Source organism: Melospiza georgiana, chromosome 20 (genome assembly GCF_028018845.1).
Source record: "Melospiza georgiana isolate bMelGeo1 chromosome 20, bMelGeo1.pri, whole genome shotgun sequence".
Taxonomy (NCBI): Eukaryota; Metazoa; Chordata; class Aves; order Passeriformes; family Passerellidae; genus Melospiza; species Melospiza georgiana.
In genome coordinates, this window is record NC_080449.1 from 1,918,310 (window position 1) to 1,937,323 (window position 19,014).

At 59.1% G+C, this 19,014-nt stretch overlaps 1 protein-coding gene across 6 annotated transcripts in view; it reads right to left on the reverse strand.

The window, feature by feature from the left end:
- Window positions 1–536: 536 nt before the first annotated feature.
- EXD3 (exonuclease 3'-5' domain containing 3) overlaps window positions 537–19,014 on the reverse strand; it is a 256,141-nt gene continuing 237,663 nt past the window's right edge. For 3 of the 6 annotated variants that reach the window (XM_058037915.1, XM_058037913.1, XM_058037916.1), the window contains 2 exons: window positions 11,616–11,709; window positions 539–3,095 (listed from right to left, as the gene is read on the reverse strand). In XM_058037915.1, coding sequence (XP_057893898.1) covers window positions 2,779–3,095; window positions 11,616–11,709 — 411 coding nt within the window. In that variant the 3' untranslated portion in view covers window positions 539–2,778. Of the gene's footprint in view, window positions 3,096–11,615; window positions 11,710–19,014 lie in introns of those variants that run through there. The other 3 variants (XM_058037917.1, XR_009115427.1, XR_009115428.1) reach the window with 3 other exon arrangements.

The window sequence follows — 19,014 nt, forward strand, 5'->3', positions numbered from 1 at the left end:
AATATGTGGCGAGGTTTCCGCTCCAGATTACAGGAGGAAGGAAGTTTGCTCAGAAGGGGATGGGGATAAGGTGGGGGAGAAGGGAGGGAAGTGCATTCCTGCCTGATGAGGAACAATGTTGATATATTCATTTGTAAACTAAAGCTGGCCTGAGCATCAAACACCTTGTCCCCGTCAGACTCTGAAGGATGTGCGGGAGTACACAGGGAGAGGAGAGGAACCGTCTGACATCCGATGCAGCGTGTGGTTTCCCAGCGCTGAGGGATAGATGCTGCTCAGCCAGATCTCGTTCATGATAAAGAGCAATAAAACCCTTCCTCAGTGCTGTTCCATCCCAGGGTCCCTCATGATGACATCCTGTCACGCAGAGGCAGGGGCTGAGCACAGGTGAGGCAGCCGGGGATCCACGGGAGCCCACCCAGAGCACTCGGCCCTGCACAGCCCTGCTGCAGCTCCCTTCCCACGCTGGATCAAACGGCTCCATAAAACCAAGGAGGGCTCATTACTGCCCTAATAAATGTTAAACATTAGTACGACACAGACAATGGGATTTTGTAATTATTTTTTTTAAGCGGCCAGATAAGGAAACAATATTGTAGGCTGATTAGAAAGCTGCTTTAATTCCCTTTGATATGTATCCATCATTCAAAACTGGACAATTTATTACCTCCTGGATGCTCCTCAAGGCTAATCTCACGTGGAATTTGCTGTTGACCGTGTCTATGGTTGGAGGTGACCTTGCTGCACACTTCCCACCATGGCACCACCTCCTGTGGGCAGCAGGGAGGAAGAGGTGCTGTGCTGGGTCCCAGCCCCTGCCCGTCCCCAGGAGCTGGACAGAATCCTCTAGGAGCTGTTTTGTGCCATGTCCACAGGCACACACTGCTTGCTGGGTTCTGCCCTGGGTGGGTGTCTTAGAACAAGTCCCGGCCATGGGACCCTGCCCTAGCACAGCCTGACTGTAAGCACAAGAGCTCAGCCCTAAACTGGGAAGCTCTCAAGCAGATAAAATCCTGGAGTTGAGCAGGAGGTGACCCTGCTGTCCCCAGGGATCAGAGGGAAAGGCACCTTCTAGGCAGCTGTCCCCAGGTGAGGGACAGGGCCGTGTGTCCCCATCTTGTGTGAGCTTCCCTCCACAGCAGAAGCAGTGGCAGATGAATGTGAAACCACAGCTCTGGGAAGCCCAGCAAGCAAAGGCCAGAAGTGCCCACGAGTGGTCAGATGTGCATGTGGCTCAGCAGCTTCCCCTAAACAGGACCTGGAAAGGTTAATCCCATTTTGGAGAGTTTTATTTCATGGCAGACAAAGCAGTGCACATTGTGGGGGCCAGCAGCTGGAGGCTCTGCACCATTCCTGCTTTGACTCATCCTCAGTTTCTGCCCTCCCAGAACAAGCCCTGAGGAAGCAGGATGCTGACACAAGGATGAGTCTGTGTGGAGCCTGAGGGGCTTGGGCTGCTCAGTGCCTGGTACCGGCAGTGTGGGGGTGGCTGCCTTTTAGGGTCACTTGTACCAATTAATGCTCAGGCATTAATATTATGGATCTTATGGAAAAGAAGACTATTTAAAGTGGGAAAATTGTGTGTTTCTTTTATTAAAGCATTGAGCTAGAGGGTGAGATGTCCCTGTGAGGAAGGAGCCCCTGGCAGCGTGTAGCCAGGACCTTTGGAAGAGGAGAAATGAGTCCTGCACTGCAGCATGAGCTGCCTGGGCCAGTGCTTCACTAGCCCATCAATGTCACACCTCAGCCAAGAACTCCCCAGGCCCTCTCAGCAATAACAGCAAGGCCTGGCAGTTAAAACAGATTAGAGGAGGAATTTTGCAGATGATGGTCTGCTCAGGATGGAATGGTGTGAGCCTGGCCATTGATCGGGAGACACTGGACAGCAGCCCTGGAGCTGCAGGACCTGCCTGGCATCTCCATGGTGAGATGCAGCCTCCTCTGGCCAGTCCCACCAGGGATTCCAGTTCCTGGTATTAGTGGGCCCACACACCTTATTGTCTCTGCTGTGTACCCTGCTCAGAGCCAGGGCACGGGCTGTGCTGAGGCGTCTCCCCAGGGGAGGGAGAGGCTGGCAGCTTTGGCACCAGTGGGAGCCTCCTCAGGAGCAGCCTGGCCCTGCTGGGGCACCCCAGGCTGCAGCACAGGGGTGCAGGTGCCAGAGGGCATTGTGGTGCACCAGGAATTTCCCTGAGCCCAGCAATGCTCAGCCTCCCCAGAGCTCCATGCCTGTGCCCACCAGCTGCCTCCAGGAGTGCTGGGAGTGCAGGGCCAGGGTGAGCAGGATGCTGGGGATGGGCTGAGGCTTGGCACATGTCCCACAGGCTGGCAGTGCTCAGGGTGCTCTCTGCCCTGCGCTGCTGTTGGGGATACAGCTCCTGCTCCCCGTGAGTGAGTGGGCAGAGAGGCACTGGGGTGTGTGGGTGAGGTGCAGTCAGCACTGCTGGGGTGGTGGTTTTGTTCAGCAGAGCCCTCCCACCATCTTGCCATGTGTAGTTTGGAGAGGGGCAGAAATAAAGCAAAGGGCCCATTCTTCAGCCACCTCTGCTTTAATGATGTCATGGAGGCCATGTATTTTTGGGCTGTTGCAAACCACTGGCGCACCTGTGACAGTGCTCTCTGTGATGGATCCCAAAATGAGAGCTCCTGCCTCCCCACTTCCAGCCTCTCTCCAGAAACCCACAGCCAAAAATCTGCTGAGGTTCACCAGGCAGTCCCAGTTCCCCTGTGGAGCCCCCGTGCTTCTCCTCAGCTCAGCTCAGCTCAGCTCAGCTCAGCTCAGCTCAGCTCATAGATGCTCTGTGTGTCCCCAGAGGCCACAAGAACATCCTGAAACTGGGACACGACGCGTCCAAAATGGGACCCTTCCCAAAACACTTTCCCACAGCAGGTGCAGCAGTAGAAGTCAGTGAGCTCTGCTCTGTCCAGCACTCCGGGGGGGATGGCAGTGACCTGCAGGGCCGTGTCCCCTGCCAGCCCCGTGGCCGCCCCGCACTGCTCCGTGCCCTCCGCCTGCTCGCCGTGTGGGGCGCAGCCAGCCTGGGCTGTGGCACAGCCTGGCACGGTGGCACCGCAGCTCCGGCTCCCCGGGTAGCCTGTGGAGAGAGGAGACAGCAGACAAACCACCAGCCACTGGTGTGATGAGTGGAATCTGTGCTTAACCGAATGAGCCACCCTGTGATGGGCCTGTCCTCCCTGCAGGGCTCCAGGCCGTGCCCTGCATCTCAGGGAGGAGCATCCCCTGGATTCGGGAGGAGGTGGTTGTCACCAGCACCCAGCAGCTGCCTGCCCTGAGCGTGGCACCCGTGCATCCCCTGCAGCTGCTGGGCACCTCCTGCAGTTCCTCTGCCGAGTCCTGGGGCCTGTCCTGCTCTGGGTGATGGCTGCAGTGCTGCTGCTGCTGCTCTGGGAGCGCTGGTTTGCCTCCGGTCACAGGCCAGGCCAGGCTGCTCTCGGAGCGGGGCTGTGCCCCCATGCCCGGCTGCGTTATGGGGCAGACAAAGAGCAGGCAAAGCCCTGCTGCTGCTGCTGCTGCTGCTTTAATCAAACCGCCACCAGGATCAGCTGCCAATGGCACCCTCGTCTCTCCCGACCAGCCCACACAGACGGGGCCTTGGGCCCCTTCCCCAGCGTGTGACCTCCCCGTACCCTGGGCAAGGGGCACAGTGACAGTGACGCGGGTCCCTGAGCTGTCCCCGCACCCTCACACCCCAGTGCTGCCCCTGTGCCCCCAGCCCCGTGCCAGGATCGCTGCCATGGCACAGGAGAGCCCCGAGCCGCAGGCCGGACCCGCTGGGGCTCTCCCGGGGCACGGCAGCTCCCCAGAACCGGGCAGCGGAGGCCGAGGGCTGAGCTGCCCCCATCCATCAGGGGCCTGGCAGGGAACAGGCTGCAGTTGTCGCTGTGGGATGTCCCCATTTTGGCAGGGGGATCTGTCCTGCTCAGGCACCAATTAAGGCAACAAAAGGCATCCTGCATCGCTCTAGCAGCACTTCTGGGGTGTTCACCCCACCCTTTTCAGGATCACAGGAGCCAGGAGCCAGCTGGGATGGAGGACACCAGCATTCCCAGCTGGCCCTTCCCTGCATTCCAGAGCCGTCAGGAGCTGGGACATGCTGGGGAACCCGGCTGGAAACAGCCCTGAAATGGCCATGCCATCCTGGCAGGGCCATCCTGTCCTGGCAGAGTCACCCCCGAGCTGTGCCGTGGGGTCTGGGCAGAAAGAGCCACGGGGGAGCTGGGGAAGGCTCAGCTCACAGCAGAGCCTGGTTCAGGGGGGTTCCCCAGACCCCCCCAAGACCTTCCACACCTGCCCAGGGCAGATTGCCAGCCCAAGCTGGTGGGGCACGGTCACCCCCAGTTCCCAGCACATCAACAGCCGTGCTCGGGGTCATGGCTGCCGCTGGGGATGTTTTCATGGGGGATTTGCAGGCCAGCCTTTCACCACCACATTGCCCAGCAGCAGCACTAGTTTGGGGTTTGCTGCCACAGCACAAGAGGAAGCAGCCCCAAGCCCCATCTGAGACACTGGGCAAGAGCTGGGCTCATCAGGACTGTGCCCTGAACAACTGCCCCATCGCCTCACTCGCGGATAGGCCTTTCCTTCACCCCCACATCTGCTTTGGACACTGACATCTATCCTTAAAGGGAAAACAATGACCTCAAGTTCCCATTTTCTCAAATTTCTGGCAAGTGGCGAAACACCCAGGCTGCCCTGGGGAGATTCCTGGGCCACCCAGAGCAGGGATGTGGAGGGGGATCCATTTCCCAGGGGTTTCTCCAGGATGAAGCCTGCCAGTGGTGGCAGATCCCCAAGGCAAGAACAGCGGCTCTGTCCTCACTCTGTTCCCACCCCGCTCTGCCCTGTGCCACTCCTGTGTTTGGTGGCATGGGGGGGCCTCAGCCTGGGCACCCTTTTGGGCACCCTTTTTTCTCCTATCCTCTCTGCTCTCGTGCTCCAGATCTCGAAGGGAGGGACATCGACCTTGGGTGGGATTTTAAGATCCAACGCAATGGAAATGACACTGACAGCACGCAGCACCCATGGCCAACAGCTTTCCCCATCACGGACCCTAAAATTTCCCTGGACAGAGCATGGCACCAGCACACTGACAGGGCACCGCCATTCCGTGTGCCTGCAGGGATGTGGAGTAATTTGCTCTCTCTTCCAACACGCTCCCTCTGCTGTCCTGCTGCTGGTGGGCAAAGCCAATGGCAAACTCCTCCTTCCCTGCACAGGGGGTTGAGAAACCTTCAGCTCCCCCAAACACCCCAATCCCACCCCCTGAGCTCGTGGGAAAAAGGCAGGCAGGGAGGGAAAGTTCATCCCTTAAAAGCCTGAGGAGAGAAAAGCTGTGATGGTCACCCCGTAGTTTTGCCTTTGCTTGCACCAGCCCCCTCCTAATTGTGGCTCTTCAAAGGATTGAAAATGCTACATCACTTCAAAGTGACCATTTCTGAATGGGAGCTTGTAAAACCCCTTCTCCCCCTCCCACCAAATTCTTCCCAGGGCTTTTGAAGATGCCTGTGCTCCCCTCACCGACAGGGTGAAAGGGCCACCAGGCGCCACGCACAGGATGCCAGCAGGGCACGCGGGAAAACTGAGCTGGGAAAGGCTGGGTCCCCCAGAAAAACAAGGGTTTCCAGGGAAAAGGGGGTGGGGGGCTTGAGGGAGGGATTTTTCTCCCCTTTCAGACAGTCAGAGGCCTCTCCAGTGCAGCCACGGCTCCCTTGGGACTGCATCCCAGCTTGCCTGGATGCTGCACACCCTGGAGTTCCAGGAGAGATGGAGCACAAGGCATGTGTAGGGTGCAGGGGAGCCCAGTGTATCCCTCCTTTGTGCTGGGAGCTTGTCAGATCTGTGGCTTGCAGAGCTCTGTGAGGTTCACACCAAGGGCTGGATTCCCACCGCATCGCCGCGGAGGAGAAAGGAAAGCCATTCCTTACCAAATCGATTCGAAACACTTCTTGGGAACTAATAATCCCATTATAAAACATCTTGAAAATAAAAACCCCTTTGCCTCTCACTCACCTCTCCTCCTCTTGGCTGGGTCACCCTGGGGATGACAGACCCTGGGTGAGGGGCTGAGCCCTGCAGCCCCCAGCCCCCCAAAGCTGAGCACCCCACGTGAGTGCTGCAGAGCCCCACAGGCAGCAGCAGTTGTCCCCCAGCACTGTCCCCAGCTGGGCAGTGCTCAGCACAAGAGCCATCTCCTGCTGGCCTTGCCTGTGCTTCCCACTCACAGCTCCTGCACACCCCTGCTCACCTGTGGGAATGAATCCCATGGGAACAGCAAAAACTGCTGCTCTTCCCGCTGTGATGTCTCACTGCCCGGGGAGAGGGGATTCTGCAGCACCCCCATTCTGCTTATTTCTGCATCAGGTTCTTTCCTGAGCTAAGCAGGGCCACTATCAGTGGTGGGATCTCTCTCTGCACACACTTGTCACCTCTGCAGCAGCCCTGCTTTCTGCTCAAGCCCCTGCTGTATGCCCCGGGGTGGGGTGGCCCCATGCTCCATGAGGTGGGTGCAGCAGGAGCTCCCCAACCTGGATCTGATCTCCTTCTTTCAGCCCCCAATCACCAGCACCAAGACAGTGGGGCAGACCCATGCCAGAGGCCCATCCCACAGCCTGGGCACTGAACAGGCTCTGGGCAGTCCAAGGGACCAACAGTGCCTTCACTTGAGGGGACATGGCAGCCTCTGGGACCCACAGTCACCGGGAACACTCTGGTAGTCCCACAGAAACCCTGAACTATTGCCACAGGGAGGCTGTGGGGGCAAAGTGACTTGTCCCAAGATAGGGATGAGACAGGAGCTGCAGCTCCATGTGCCTCACTGCAAGGTCCTGCTCATGCACATGGGGCTGAACCCAGTGGGATGGACATGGGACAGGACAGGGGCTGCCCACTGTGGGCAAGGGGATGCACATTCCCCCACACAGAGGGGCTCTTAGTGGGGTCACATTGAAAGGCCACCATGATGGTGACACTGGTGACCTGCAGTCCCTCCAGCCTATTGTGTCAGCTGCAATGCTGGAATGCTGGGTCAGCACTACTGGGACAGCACCGGGACTTCCCAGCAGGACAGGGGGGCACAGCAGGGCTTGGAAAGATGGGATGAGCAGGATCAGGGCAATCCTCTTTTGAACCTCTGCCCATTCCCCTTTCCCAGCCCACCCAGCCCTGATTTGTCTGGGAACAACCTGTCCCCACTGTGTGAGCTCTGGGCTCCCCCAGGCTTTCAGTACCAGGGTGGCAGCCAACAACTTCGCAGGGAGCCAGGTACTCCTGCCCAAAATCCTGCCCCAGGGCCCTGTTCTAGCCCAGGTCCCTCTGTGTCACCCGAACCAAGGCCTTGGGGCGAGGAGCTGGGTGCCTGTCCCAGCCGGCTCAGGCAAGCACCCGGCAGCTCCTGCTGCCCCTGGAGAGGCTGTGGGTCCGGCAGCCCTGTGCCAGCCTGAGCCCTGTGCCAGCCTGAGCCCTGTGCCAGCCCCAGCCCTGTGCCAGCCTGAGCCCTGTGCCAGCCCCAGCCCTGTGCCAGCCCCAAGCCCTGCCCCACCAGAGCCATCGCAGCGTGTGTGGGGCTCAGGGCAGCCAGGCCTGGGGGCTGGGGAGGAAGCTCAAAGTTTTGTCGAGGCTTTGCACAAGGCTGAGCACAGACCTGGGAGCATTCTTGGAGTACAAAGGTGCATGGGAAACCTCGGCCTCGGTGAGAGATCAGCCTGATAAGAGGAGTTACGAGCCTGAGAAATGTGCTGATTGCAGGGCACTGAAGATGCCTGGTTATCTTTTCCTCCTCGATAAGGCAGATAAGCAAAGGACAAAGGACCCGGGATTGTGCAACCTGGGCTGCAGCAGCCTGGCCGTGATCTTAAGATGTTCCCAGGGTGGAGGAGGGAGGATGAGCTCAAGCGAGAGGCAGCTCCAGCTGCTCTCCTCTCCCCGTGCCGCTGTGGATTGAAGCCTGCCAGCCCCTGCACCAGTGCTGGGAGCAGCACGCAGGGGTCCCGGCTCTGAACGGCCCCAGCTCCTTCCCGGGCCCCGCCGGGCACAGCGCCCCTGGCAGCAGGCACGGCAGAGCCCTGCAAAGCAGCGCACACAGCGAGGGCACCGGCTCCCAGCCCTGCAAGTGAATGCCACTGAAGAGGGAGAGCTGCCTGAGCCTGGGGGTGTTTCTGGCTGCTCCCACCACTGCAGCCCCCGGTCCCATCCATGCTTGGGCACGTGAAGATGCTCCTGTTATTCTGTTGCACCCTGGAGAAAAGAGAGCCTAAAGGCATGGGGTGGCTGAAGGGGGCAGGGGAGCCCCTGGGTCCAGGGGTGCAACCCCTCAGGAACTCATCCCCTTCCATGCAGGAGTACTCAGAGCAGCCCGAGACAATGGGGGTGCCTTGGCCCTACAAATGGAGCTTGGTACAAAGTAGTGAGGATCCATGTGTGCAAGAGCACTCCCAGGACAGCACAAGGATCCATCTCACACCTTTTCCACATGGCAACAAGACAAGTGGGATGCTCACAGCAAAGCCAAACGCTGTAGATCAGGAAAGCCTCCAGCTGTAGGGCTTTGGGCATGCAGGGGACTCTTCCTGCCGTCCATCAGAGCTCCTGGCTCAGGCGAGTGGGTCCCACCAGCCCATGCCCTCAGCTGCCCCAGTGTGGTGGCTGTAGAGGAGGGACAGTCCTGCTGGCACCCCAGCCTTCCCCTGTGGCCTGCAGCTCTTCCTCCCACCTGCCCTGAGCTGTCTCTGCTGGCTTTTCTCCAAGCTCAGGGTGGAGCCAAGGGCTGAGAAGGGAAAGAAACCCCAAGCCACTGCTCAGGCCGGCAAGGGCAAGGTGGGTGCCCCAGGTGCTCGGTGCCATGCTGCCAGCAGTGCAGGGACACTGCAGCTGCTCCTGCAGCACCGCTGGGGCCATCGGGGACGTGTCCTGCACCAGTGTCTGAGCCCCAGCGCTGGCAGCTGCCCAGGGAGGGTGCCCACCCAGCATGGCAGTGGAGGCTGCACCCTGCCTGCCCAGCACCACCGACTCAGGAGCAGCAAGATCCACTGCTTCCATCTTTTGCAGCACATTTAAATGGTGAGGGGAGATTTTGCAATTAAATTCGCCTCCTGTTTGGCAGCTCCCAACCCAATGGAATGTGCTACATCCTCGCCTTTCCCAGAGACCAGATTTCATCTGGCAGAGCACCCACCGAGCTCTGGGGCCCCGTGCCAGCTGGTTTTACTGCACTGACTAAGCAAGAGTTCCCCACAGCAGACAAGAGCCTGTGACACAGCCCATTCCCCTGGCTCCCTTGGGAGCTACAGTCTGGCACTGCCTCCAGGGAGCACTTGCCTGTGCCCTGTGGTGACCCACAGCCCTGCTCCCCTCTCTGCCCCTGTCTGCTCCAGGCACCTGAGCTGCTCAGAGCATCCCGCTGGGAAATCACAGGGAAAAGCTGTCAGGGCTTGAAACCATTTGCAGCACCTCTGTCAAAACCCTCATGCAGGGAAAATGTGTCTGCGTCAAGGATTATGTTCCCTAAAACCTGTGAAAGTCCTAGGTCCAAGTAAAAGTGAGTTATTACAGGATGAATAATTGTCCTTTCATCTCTTGGAAGCCCTGCTATAAAAATCCAGGAACCAAATGAAGCAGCACTGGCTGCAGCTGGACGCCAGCACTTGGGAGCACCTGGGCCAGATGCAGACCTGTGTTGAGAGGTGGTCCTGAAGGATCTGTCCCCATCACCCATCTGCTCCAGCACCCACCAGCTCCTCCCTGGAGAGGTGAGGCCCCCGTGGGAGGAGGTTCCCTCCTTGCCTGGAAGCAGGAGCAGGGAAAAGGCATTTCTTGCCAAGCACAGCACCTGGCCATGGTCTGGGCCATGCACAGGGGCATGACAGGGACAACGTGGCCTGGGCTGGAGTCATGGGACAGGGGACAGTCCTGGTGTGTGGCTGTGGGTGCTGAACACCCCCATGACATGTTGGGCCATGACAAGGGCAGAACAGATCCTGCCACCAACTGCTGCAGCAGGAAAATGTAAAGGAAATCAGGGAACAGGTGAGAGTTTTCTTATTGACCCACTTCTGTGGCTGCCCAGCCCGTTCCAATGCCACCAGCGTCCCCACCAAGCATTGACAGAACACTGTCAGCACACCCTCCTGTTTGTCTTCCTGAATATCTGACCCAAGGTGGGACATTTTGGGGCAACACAGTCAAGCTCACACTTGCGATCCCTGCTTGCAATCCCTGCAGCTCCTGGCAAAATCCAGACAGAAATGGAACCCCCAGGATGGGGCCAGAGCCCTGGGTCACAGGGGCTCTGCTGTGAGTCTCCAGCCCTGCGATGCCCACCTGTCTGGGAATCACAGCTTCTGTCTCATGTCTCCACCACCCCTCTGGGGATGCTGTGGCACCTTTGGTCCCTGCCCTGCCTGCTCGGGGCAGAGGATGTTCCCCATTGCAGGACCCTCCAGTGCCATGGCTGATATGGCCAGCACAGGGGTCCCTCCTGCTCCTTCCCCATGAATCCCCCAGGTCCGTGGGGGGACCCAGCAGGAGACTGCACGGCCCAATGGGGCACAGGCTGTTGCAGATGGAGGGTAAGGAGCAGAGCAAGGTGGTCCCTGAAAGAGTCTGTGTGGGGGAGCCATGGTGCTGTGTGAGACCCTCCCAGCTCCATCCACCTCATCCCAAAGGGGGAAGGGAAAACGGCTCACTCTGAACACAAAGCACAGCATTGCTATTTCCCATACTCTGGAACTGGCTGAACTGGCCTGTCTGGTCGCTGGGTACACACGCAGAGAGTGCCCTCACCAGAGAAACCGCTGGGGAGGGAGGATGTCCCGGCCTCTGGGGAGGCACAGCACTCCCAGGCACCCTGGGAACAGCTGCCCCACCACGTTCCTCATGCCCAGAGCCACACGTGCAGCCCCAGCACAGCCCCAGCCGGCCAGGAGCGCCCGGCAGCCGCCACTTCCCCTGCTCCCTGCTGTCAGCAGATGGCAAAGGATGCACCAAAGGGCTGCAGCAGAGCCTGGGCTGCCCTGGAGCAGCAGCGGGGGCACGTTCCCATTCCGGTCTGCCATGGGTGTCCTTTGCCTCCACAATGGGTCTCCCTGAGGGAAGGAGTGTGTGTGGGTCCAGGCACCTTGAGGTATGGAGGAGCCTTCTCTCCCTTGAGCCTGCTGGGGCAGGCAGCACTGACTCAGCTCCCTGCAGCCTGACCTAATTCAAGAGGCACTGGGCAGGTGAGGAAGGCACTGGGCAGGTGAGGAAGGCACTGTGAGCAGCCCCAGCCAGGAGGCATTTCACCACCCAAGCTGAGTTTTTCACTTTCAGGTGATGAAGGCCTCAGGCTGTCACTTGAGCTACTGTTGGCATGTCACCAAGTGCCCTGGCTGGGCAATCCCATGCATGACCCTGAGCCTTGCAGGGCAGGACAGGGCAGCCAGGGCAGAGACATAGACCGGACCCGAAAGAGCTCTGTGGGTCTGCAGCCCGTGGCAGGTTGATGGCAGGGCACTCTCATCCCCCTCTGAGAAGCCCCCAGGCCCAGGGGGATGGTCCTGCTCTGTCCAGAGCAGTGAGTCCCAGGGAAGGGCACAGGAGGGGGGATCACCCACCCACTCACCTGCACTGTGCTCCCCTGACACTTGTCTGCTGCTCTCCACCAGCTGCTTCATCCTCTCCCGTGGGACCTTCAGGTACTTGTTGCAATTGCACACCTGAGAGAAGAGACAGGGGGAGGTCAGTGAGATGGCCATGGCGCTCCCCGGGCACCTCCTGCCTGCCCAGGGCACAAACCCACGCTGGGCACCCCTGGCACAGGCAGCCTCCATCACATGCACCACAGCAGGGAAACCAAGGCAAGGCCTGTCCCACGGAGCAGGGCCAGGCACCAGCACAGGGCCAAGAACCCCTCCAAGGGGCTCCCTCTGTGTGTGCCCAGCCACGAATCCAGACAGGCTGCCAGCACTGCCCACCCTGGCTCCCCAGCCAGAAAACAGCAGCAATCAGGCTGCCTTCAAGGATCAAGCAGACACTCAAAATCTCAGTTGTGGCTTCAAGATTTAATCTCTCTTGTCTGACAGAGGCTGGGGATGAAGGCTGTGGACCCCAAAACACTCTGGGCTCTCATTTGGCTCTGCTTGGCTTGGCTCTGCTGCGGCACTGTGAACACTAAGTCACGCTTTCTACCACCTTTTGTTTGCCAAAATGTACCCAGACAGGTCTCTGAGTGCCCACGTGTGCCAGGTACTGGACCCCAAAGAGCTCCCTAAATCCTCCTGCTGGGGAGCACCCCGTGATGGTGCCTGGGGCCAGGCACAGGGTGCAGCTGGCAGCCAAACACTTGCCCAGAGTGAGCAGCACTAAAGCTCCCTGGGAGCATCACAGTCCTGACACCTTCCCTTTCCCCTCCCCTCCCTCCTGGGCTGGGAGCTGGTTGTTGGGATGTGCCACAACACCTTTTGTCAGCTGTTTGTTTTTAGGGGCTGTTTTCTGCACATTGCACCCAAGGCAAGGAGGGAGAGAGGTGATCAACTTCGCTAACCAGAACAAGTCAGTTCCCTGCCAGGGGCTTTGCTCCAGAGCCTGTTGAAACCAGAAAGGTTTTTCCAGCTCCCAGGCAGGCCCTGGTGCGGGCTGGCAGCCACCCTGCTGGTTTGGGGCTGGAGCAGTGCTGGGTTCATGGCACGGGGCAGCCATGGCCCTGCTCCCACACAGCTGCCTGCAGGAGGAGCGGGGCAGGCTGATGTGCTTGGAAACGAGCTTGCCACCAGCTCCTGGCTCTTCCTTGCAGCACGATTCCCACTGGCAGCCTGCACAAAACCAGCACACACTCCCCATCCATCCCCATCCCAGCACACACTCCCCATCCATCCCCATCCCAGCACACACTCCCCATCCATCCCCATCCCAGCACACACTCCCCATCCATCCCCATCCCACTGCACATCCCCATCCATCCCCATCCCAGTGCACATCCCCATCCATCCCCATCCCAGTGCACATCCCCATCCATCCCCATCCCACTGCACATCCCCATCCATCCCCATCCCAGTGCACATCCCCATCCATCCCCATCCCAGGGCACATCCCCATCCATCCCCATCCCACTGCACATCCCCATCCATCCCCATCCCAGTGCACATCCCCATCCATCCCCATCCCAGCACACACTCCCCATCCATCCCCATCCCAGCACACACTCCCATCCATCCCCATCCCAGTGCACATCCCCATCCATCCCCATCCCAGCACACACTCCCCATCCATCCCCATCCCAGCACACACTCCCATCCATCCCCATCCCACTGCACATCCCCATCCATCCCCATCCCAGGGCACATTCCCATCCATCCCCATCCCAGTGCACATCCCCATCCATCCCCATCCCAGCACACACTCCCCATCCATCCCCATCCCACTGCACATTCCCATCCATCCCCATCCCACTGCACATCCCCATCCATCCCCATCCAAGGGCACATCCCCATCCATCCCCATCCCAGTGCACATCCCCAGCCTTTTTGGCCAGAAAGGACACCTGGGCTTAGTTCCCTGAGGCCCCACTGCTCCAGCCCTGCAGAGCAGCAGCATGGACAGACAGACAGAGATGGACAAGGGGTGATCTTGGAAGCACCCAAATGACATGGAAAACCCTGCATCACTTTTAGAAGGGGATTTTGTGGCAATTCTCTGACTTGCACAGCAGCATCAGGGAACAACCCCTTGAGCAATTGGGGACAGAGCCCTGTGCTGCTCCTTGCTCATGCTGGGGGCAAGATGAGAGTACTGATATCATAGGGGATGGAGCATGTCCCCCTGCCCTGAGCCCTCCTCGGTCTCACCCTCAAACCCAGGGACCCGGGAAATGCATCTGGGTGAAAGCCCAGGGAAGCAGAATGATGCTGGGATTTTTGGGAACCCGAATTCCTGCAGAGCCTGACCAGACATTGGATGGTCCCTCTGGGGCCTGAGGAGATCCCAGCTCGCACAGGCTGGACCCAGAGCGGAGATGCCACCCCTGACAGGCACCCACACCCTCACAGGGGTCCGTGGGATTGCAGCAGGCAGGCAGAAGGGACAGGCAATTGCTGGGGACATGTGCAGGTCCCACTCCCCATGACAGTGACAATGGGCTGCATGCTGGAGAGTGACACGGAGCCTGGAGGGGTGGGGATGGCACCTCTTGGGCATGGTGGCAGCACTGGAGAGTCAGAGGTTTCCAGGAGGCTCCCAGACCAGCTGGGGCAGCCAGGAGGGTGCAGCAGGGCCTAAGGACACCCTCCTCCCCTGCCTTCCCTGCTGGCATGCACATGAAGGGGCTCCCCTGCCCTCTGTCACACACCAGATCCCCCAGGATGCCCAGCCCTGGCAGCTTGGAGCCCACCAGGACCCCGAGCACCAGTGCCAGCACGCTGGGCACAGGCTTCTTGTCCTGCTTGGGTGCACAGAGTGACCTTGCACGAATTTTTCTGCTTCTCTAAAGTTCATGACTGTTGTGAATTAGGGGTAGTTCACTCCCTGGGCCAGGAATGCCCAGCAGCACAGGGGTATCCTGGCATTCCCCACTCTCTGAGGCTGCTGGGTGCTGCCAAGGGGCTCTTTGCCCCATGCCACCCCACAGCCTCTGGGCCTTCACCACCTTCAGCTTCCCAAAACCAGAGTACGAGCTCAGGAGCCAGATAAGCCACTGAAGCAGCAGCACCAATTAGCTGTAATAAAAAATTGCAATTAATTTTTTTTAATGCCTTGAGAAAATGAGCCAAAAGAGATGAAGTGACTGGGGAAGGCTGCCACTTCCACAAGCTGGGCTGCATGGCTGCTTTGCAGAGACCAGTGGTGGCTTCAGGCTTGATGCTTGGCTCCTGGGGATGCAGAACAGTTTTTTGGGTGGACCTTTTGTATATAGGGTAGGGAAGTGGGGAGCCTCTCTCCTGGAGAAGGGATGGTTATTTCCTCTTGGAAAAGTGTGGTTTCTACAGATCCATCATGGCAGGACTAGCTGTGGCCCCAAAAATCTTCATGAGGTGGATCAGCAGGAGATAGTGGCACCTTGGATCACTGTCTGGGGTGCAACTGCTCTGGGCAGTGGCCATGACCTGACAGAGGGGTTTGGCACCTCTGCGACATCTCGGGGTCCTCCCAGCCCCCTGTGCCGGGCTCGGGGTGGGGGTGGCAGCTCTGCCCACGGTCCTGCCCGGGGGCCGATGTGCTGAGTGGGCTGAATGCAGGGGCTCTGCTCATACGAGGGATGAGGACAGGGCAGAGTCCGGCTCGGGAGGAGGGGACTCGGGGCTGGCAGCACCCCCAGGCTCTGAGCGCCCCCCGGCCGCTGCCGCCGGTGTCCCTGTGCCCAGCACGGTGCCCCGGGGCGCAGGGCAGCAGCGGGCACACCTCGGAGGAGGAGCAGCCCTGCCTTTCTCACGCTGGGGCAGCCCGTGCCAGCACATGCTTAGTCACTGGTAAATCCCAGCCGAGATCTGCTCTGCCCTCTGTGAAATGGATCTTGGCTGCACCCCCGCTGAAGCAATCGCGGCGCTCGGGAGCCATGGCGGGCGCGCTTTCCCACGGCAGCCCGGCCCCGGCTCCGCGTGTGAACCGGCCCGGCCCGGAGCCCCTGCCCGGCGGCCGCCGCTCCGCGTGTCCCGGGGCTCGCAGCACGGCCCCCGGAGCGGCAGCGGGGTTCAGGCTCCCTGCCTGGCCTGGGAGACACCCCTGCGACACCCCCTGCGCGCCCCGGCTGGGCTGCACGCCCGTGGCAAGGATGAGGAGCGGGTGCAGCTCATGGCAGAGCGAGCCGTGCTCCCCTCACGGCCGCATTCCCTCACTGTCCCCTCTCCCTGAGCCTGTCTGCGCATCCTGGCCAAGGTGCTGCAGCTCTTGCGGGGCACTGTCGCCCCTCACCCGTTTGCTCCTCCCCAGGAGCTCAGGCCAGCATCCAGGGGGGGCACAGCAGCCCAGCCAGCTCTGTGCTGTCACCACCCCGGGCATGACATGGGGATTAGAAGCAGCGATGTCATTGCACTGAGACTGTGGTGTTATCTGTGGTCCCTGAGGCCTGGCGAGGTGCTTGTCCCCATCCCCAGCAGCTTGGGCCCCCCTGCACTGAGGCTCTCCCTGCCTGTGCCACCAAGAAGGATGAAGAGGTGAAATGTCCTTTTGCAATGCTGGCAGCCCAGCCGGCGCCCTGTTTTTGTTTAGGATGATCCCTGCCTCTCCCAGCCCTCCTGGCTGGGGATTTCAGCAGCAGTGACGCATGAACCTCCCAGGACTCGAGCGACTGGATGCTTGAGCCTGGAGCTCCAGGGCCATCTCAGCATCCCATCCTCTTTCTGCACCTCCACCCATGGAGCTGAGAAGCTGAAAGAAAACTCAAGTTCAGCAGATAACAGGAGCCAAACCTCTGGTGATCCAAAAAGGCTGCGAAAGTCAGTGTGAGCCTGGCTAAGCTGGCAGCATAAGCTCAGGTGGATGTAGGCTGGTACCCCAAACACGTGGAAGATGAGCAGTTCAAACAGCACTAGAGTCAGTTTTGCTCGTTTCTTTGGGATCTCTAAAAGCTCCATTTTCAAAGTGCTTTCAGTCACCTTGGTGATGCTGACCTCTGCCCAGAGGAGCCACCCTGGCACAGCCTCTGGGCCTTAGGGCTCCTTCCACCTGCTCTGCTGACAAACATCACAGGCCAGCATCACTGAGGGATCTCCCTGGCTGTGAGACACAGATCTCTGCCTGGAGAGCTCCTGGCTTGGGAAATCCTCAGTGTAAAGGATCCAACCCGCTGTGAAGGAAAACAGTGCCCGGTGTGAACTCCTTGGGGCAATTCAGGGCAGCTCATGTCAGGACAATTCCTTGGTGTCTTCTGCTCGCTGTATCACGGGACTACTCAACAGCCACCTGCAGTGATCTTTTTTCCTACTCACCACCTACCCTCTCCTCTTTCTCCCTCTCTCCAAGATGGATATCACCTGGTGAAAGGGCCACTCCTCCGGATGGAGGTTGCAAATCTCCCTTTGGTTGTGAAAGCACAGCCCTTGAGCATCCAGGAGTTTCTTTCAGGGACTTATCGAGAGTTGAAACCTCCCCAGAGTACAGGATGCCAGGGCTCAGCACAGGCTGCCCTCTATTACCTCCAAGGCCAGGAATTATGGACCTGCCTCTGCTCACCTCCTGCCTACAACACAAAGCAGAGTGCCCAGGAAGGTGGGAAATGGTGGGAAGGGCAGTGAAAGAAAACCAGGTAATAACCCAGCAGATGTGATGCAGAGGTCAGAAGCTGACCATGCTCATCTGCCCACGTGTCTGTTTTCTCACATTTTTCCCAAGTGACTTCAGCTGTGCTTGCTGCACCCACAGCTTTGACCTTCAGACACTCTCCTCTTCCTCCAGCAACACTCTGCCCTGTAGCACCTTCGAGGTCCTTGCACAAAGAGCAGAAACTCAGCAATTCAGCCCACTGGGTGCAAAGGCCACCTCTGGGTGCAGTGCTGGGGACAGCCATCTCTCCAAGGGGATTTTCAGAGAGCAGCTGGCTGGGCCATGTCCCTTCCCCTTTATGCCAAGAGCTTTCCTCACTGATCCTCTGATCACCAGTGCTTGGAATCACAAAGGTGCACATTGCTGCTCCTGCTCTTTTGCAATGGTCCAGTGCCTGTCCTTGGGTACCAGCAAACTGCCCAGCAGCAGAGGAGATGCTGGGTGTGCAGCCTGGTACCTCCAGAGGGCAAAGGCTCTCTGTGCACACAACAGCCCTGAGTGCCCACAGCAGCAGGGCAGCCCTCCGTGCCAGGGCTGTGATGCTCCCTCAGGGACACGCAGCCTGGGCATGCTCTGCCAAGCCTGCCTGCACACCCAGCAGCAGGGGTTTCATGGCCATCGGGGCTCAGTAACCTGCTGCCAGTGAAACACAGGGCTGCCAGTGGGATCCTGGCACCAGGGGCCGTTTGGTTCACAAAGAGGGAAGGGCTCTGTTTATTGAATCATTAACATCACTTCCCTCACTGCCAGCCAGGTACTCCGAGAGGTCTCTCAGGCAAGTGCTGACCTAGCCCAACCCTGCTAAGCTGGTAAAATGACATGGATCCCATGCCAGCCTGGTACTGTGTTCCCACTGCTTTCTCTGCTCCCGCTTTGCTATTAGTCATCCATTTCTGGAAGGTTTCTCATGCATAATAAAGTGTTTCAACACTTGCATAAGCCAATTCTTCTCATCAGGAGTGACCTGCTGCATTTCCCAACACTTTCCCTAGGCAGTTCTTCCAACTGCCATGAAATATGGAGTTAAAACATGAAGTTTTCTATTCCCCTCGAGGCAAAAGGTGTGGGAAATCAAACAGATAAGAATGCCTTTAATTAGTATCATTTGCATAAGCTCTGGGAAAGGCTCACCTGACAGCTCCAAGGCCTTGCTTGTCTGGGAGCATCAGCCATGGCTGAAACGGGCAGATTAGCAGAGTTCCTCTGACTGGGTGATAGTGAGAGTGACGGTGATAGAGCCCTGGAGGCTCCATGGATACCCCAGCTCCTGCTGGCTCCTCCCTGGGGTACCCCAGCTCCCACTGCCTCCTTGTCTGTGCAGTGCAGATGCTGCTGGCTCCCTTTCGGGTCCCCACAGCTCCCACTGGCTTCTTGTCAGGGCACCCTCTTCTCCATTCCCCCCTCCCCAGCGTGCAGCTGCTCTGAGCAGAGAGGTGACTCGTGGGCTGGGGTAAGGGCAGGGATGGGAAGAGAGGAGAGGGAGCACAGGCACATCCCGGACGAGGCGTGGAGGCCGTGCAGCAGGCTGGGCGTGCGGCAGGGATGGGAGCAGGCGGGGCAGCCTCGGCTCGGCTCTCCCCGCCGCACTCACGCTCCCTCGAGCACAGACACTGCCGGTCCCCGACCACAAACCCCATCCCCTGCCGTCACTGCCGAGGGTGACAACCAAAGCCCTTTTCAGTACCTCAAGGCCTTTGCAGTGATGAGAATCTCACCCCACACTACACCTAAACCCACATGCAAAGCTGAATTTCCCAGAGGAAAAAAAA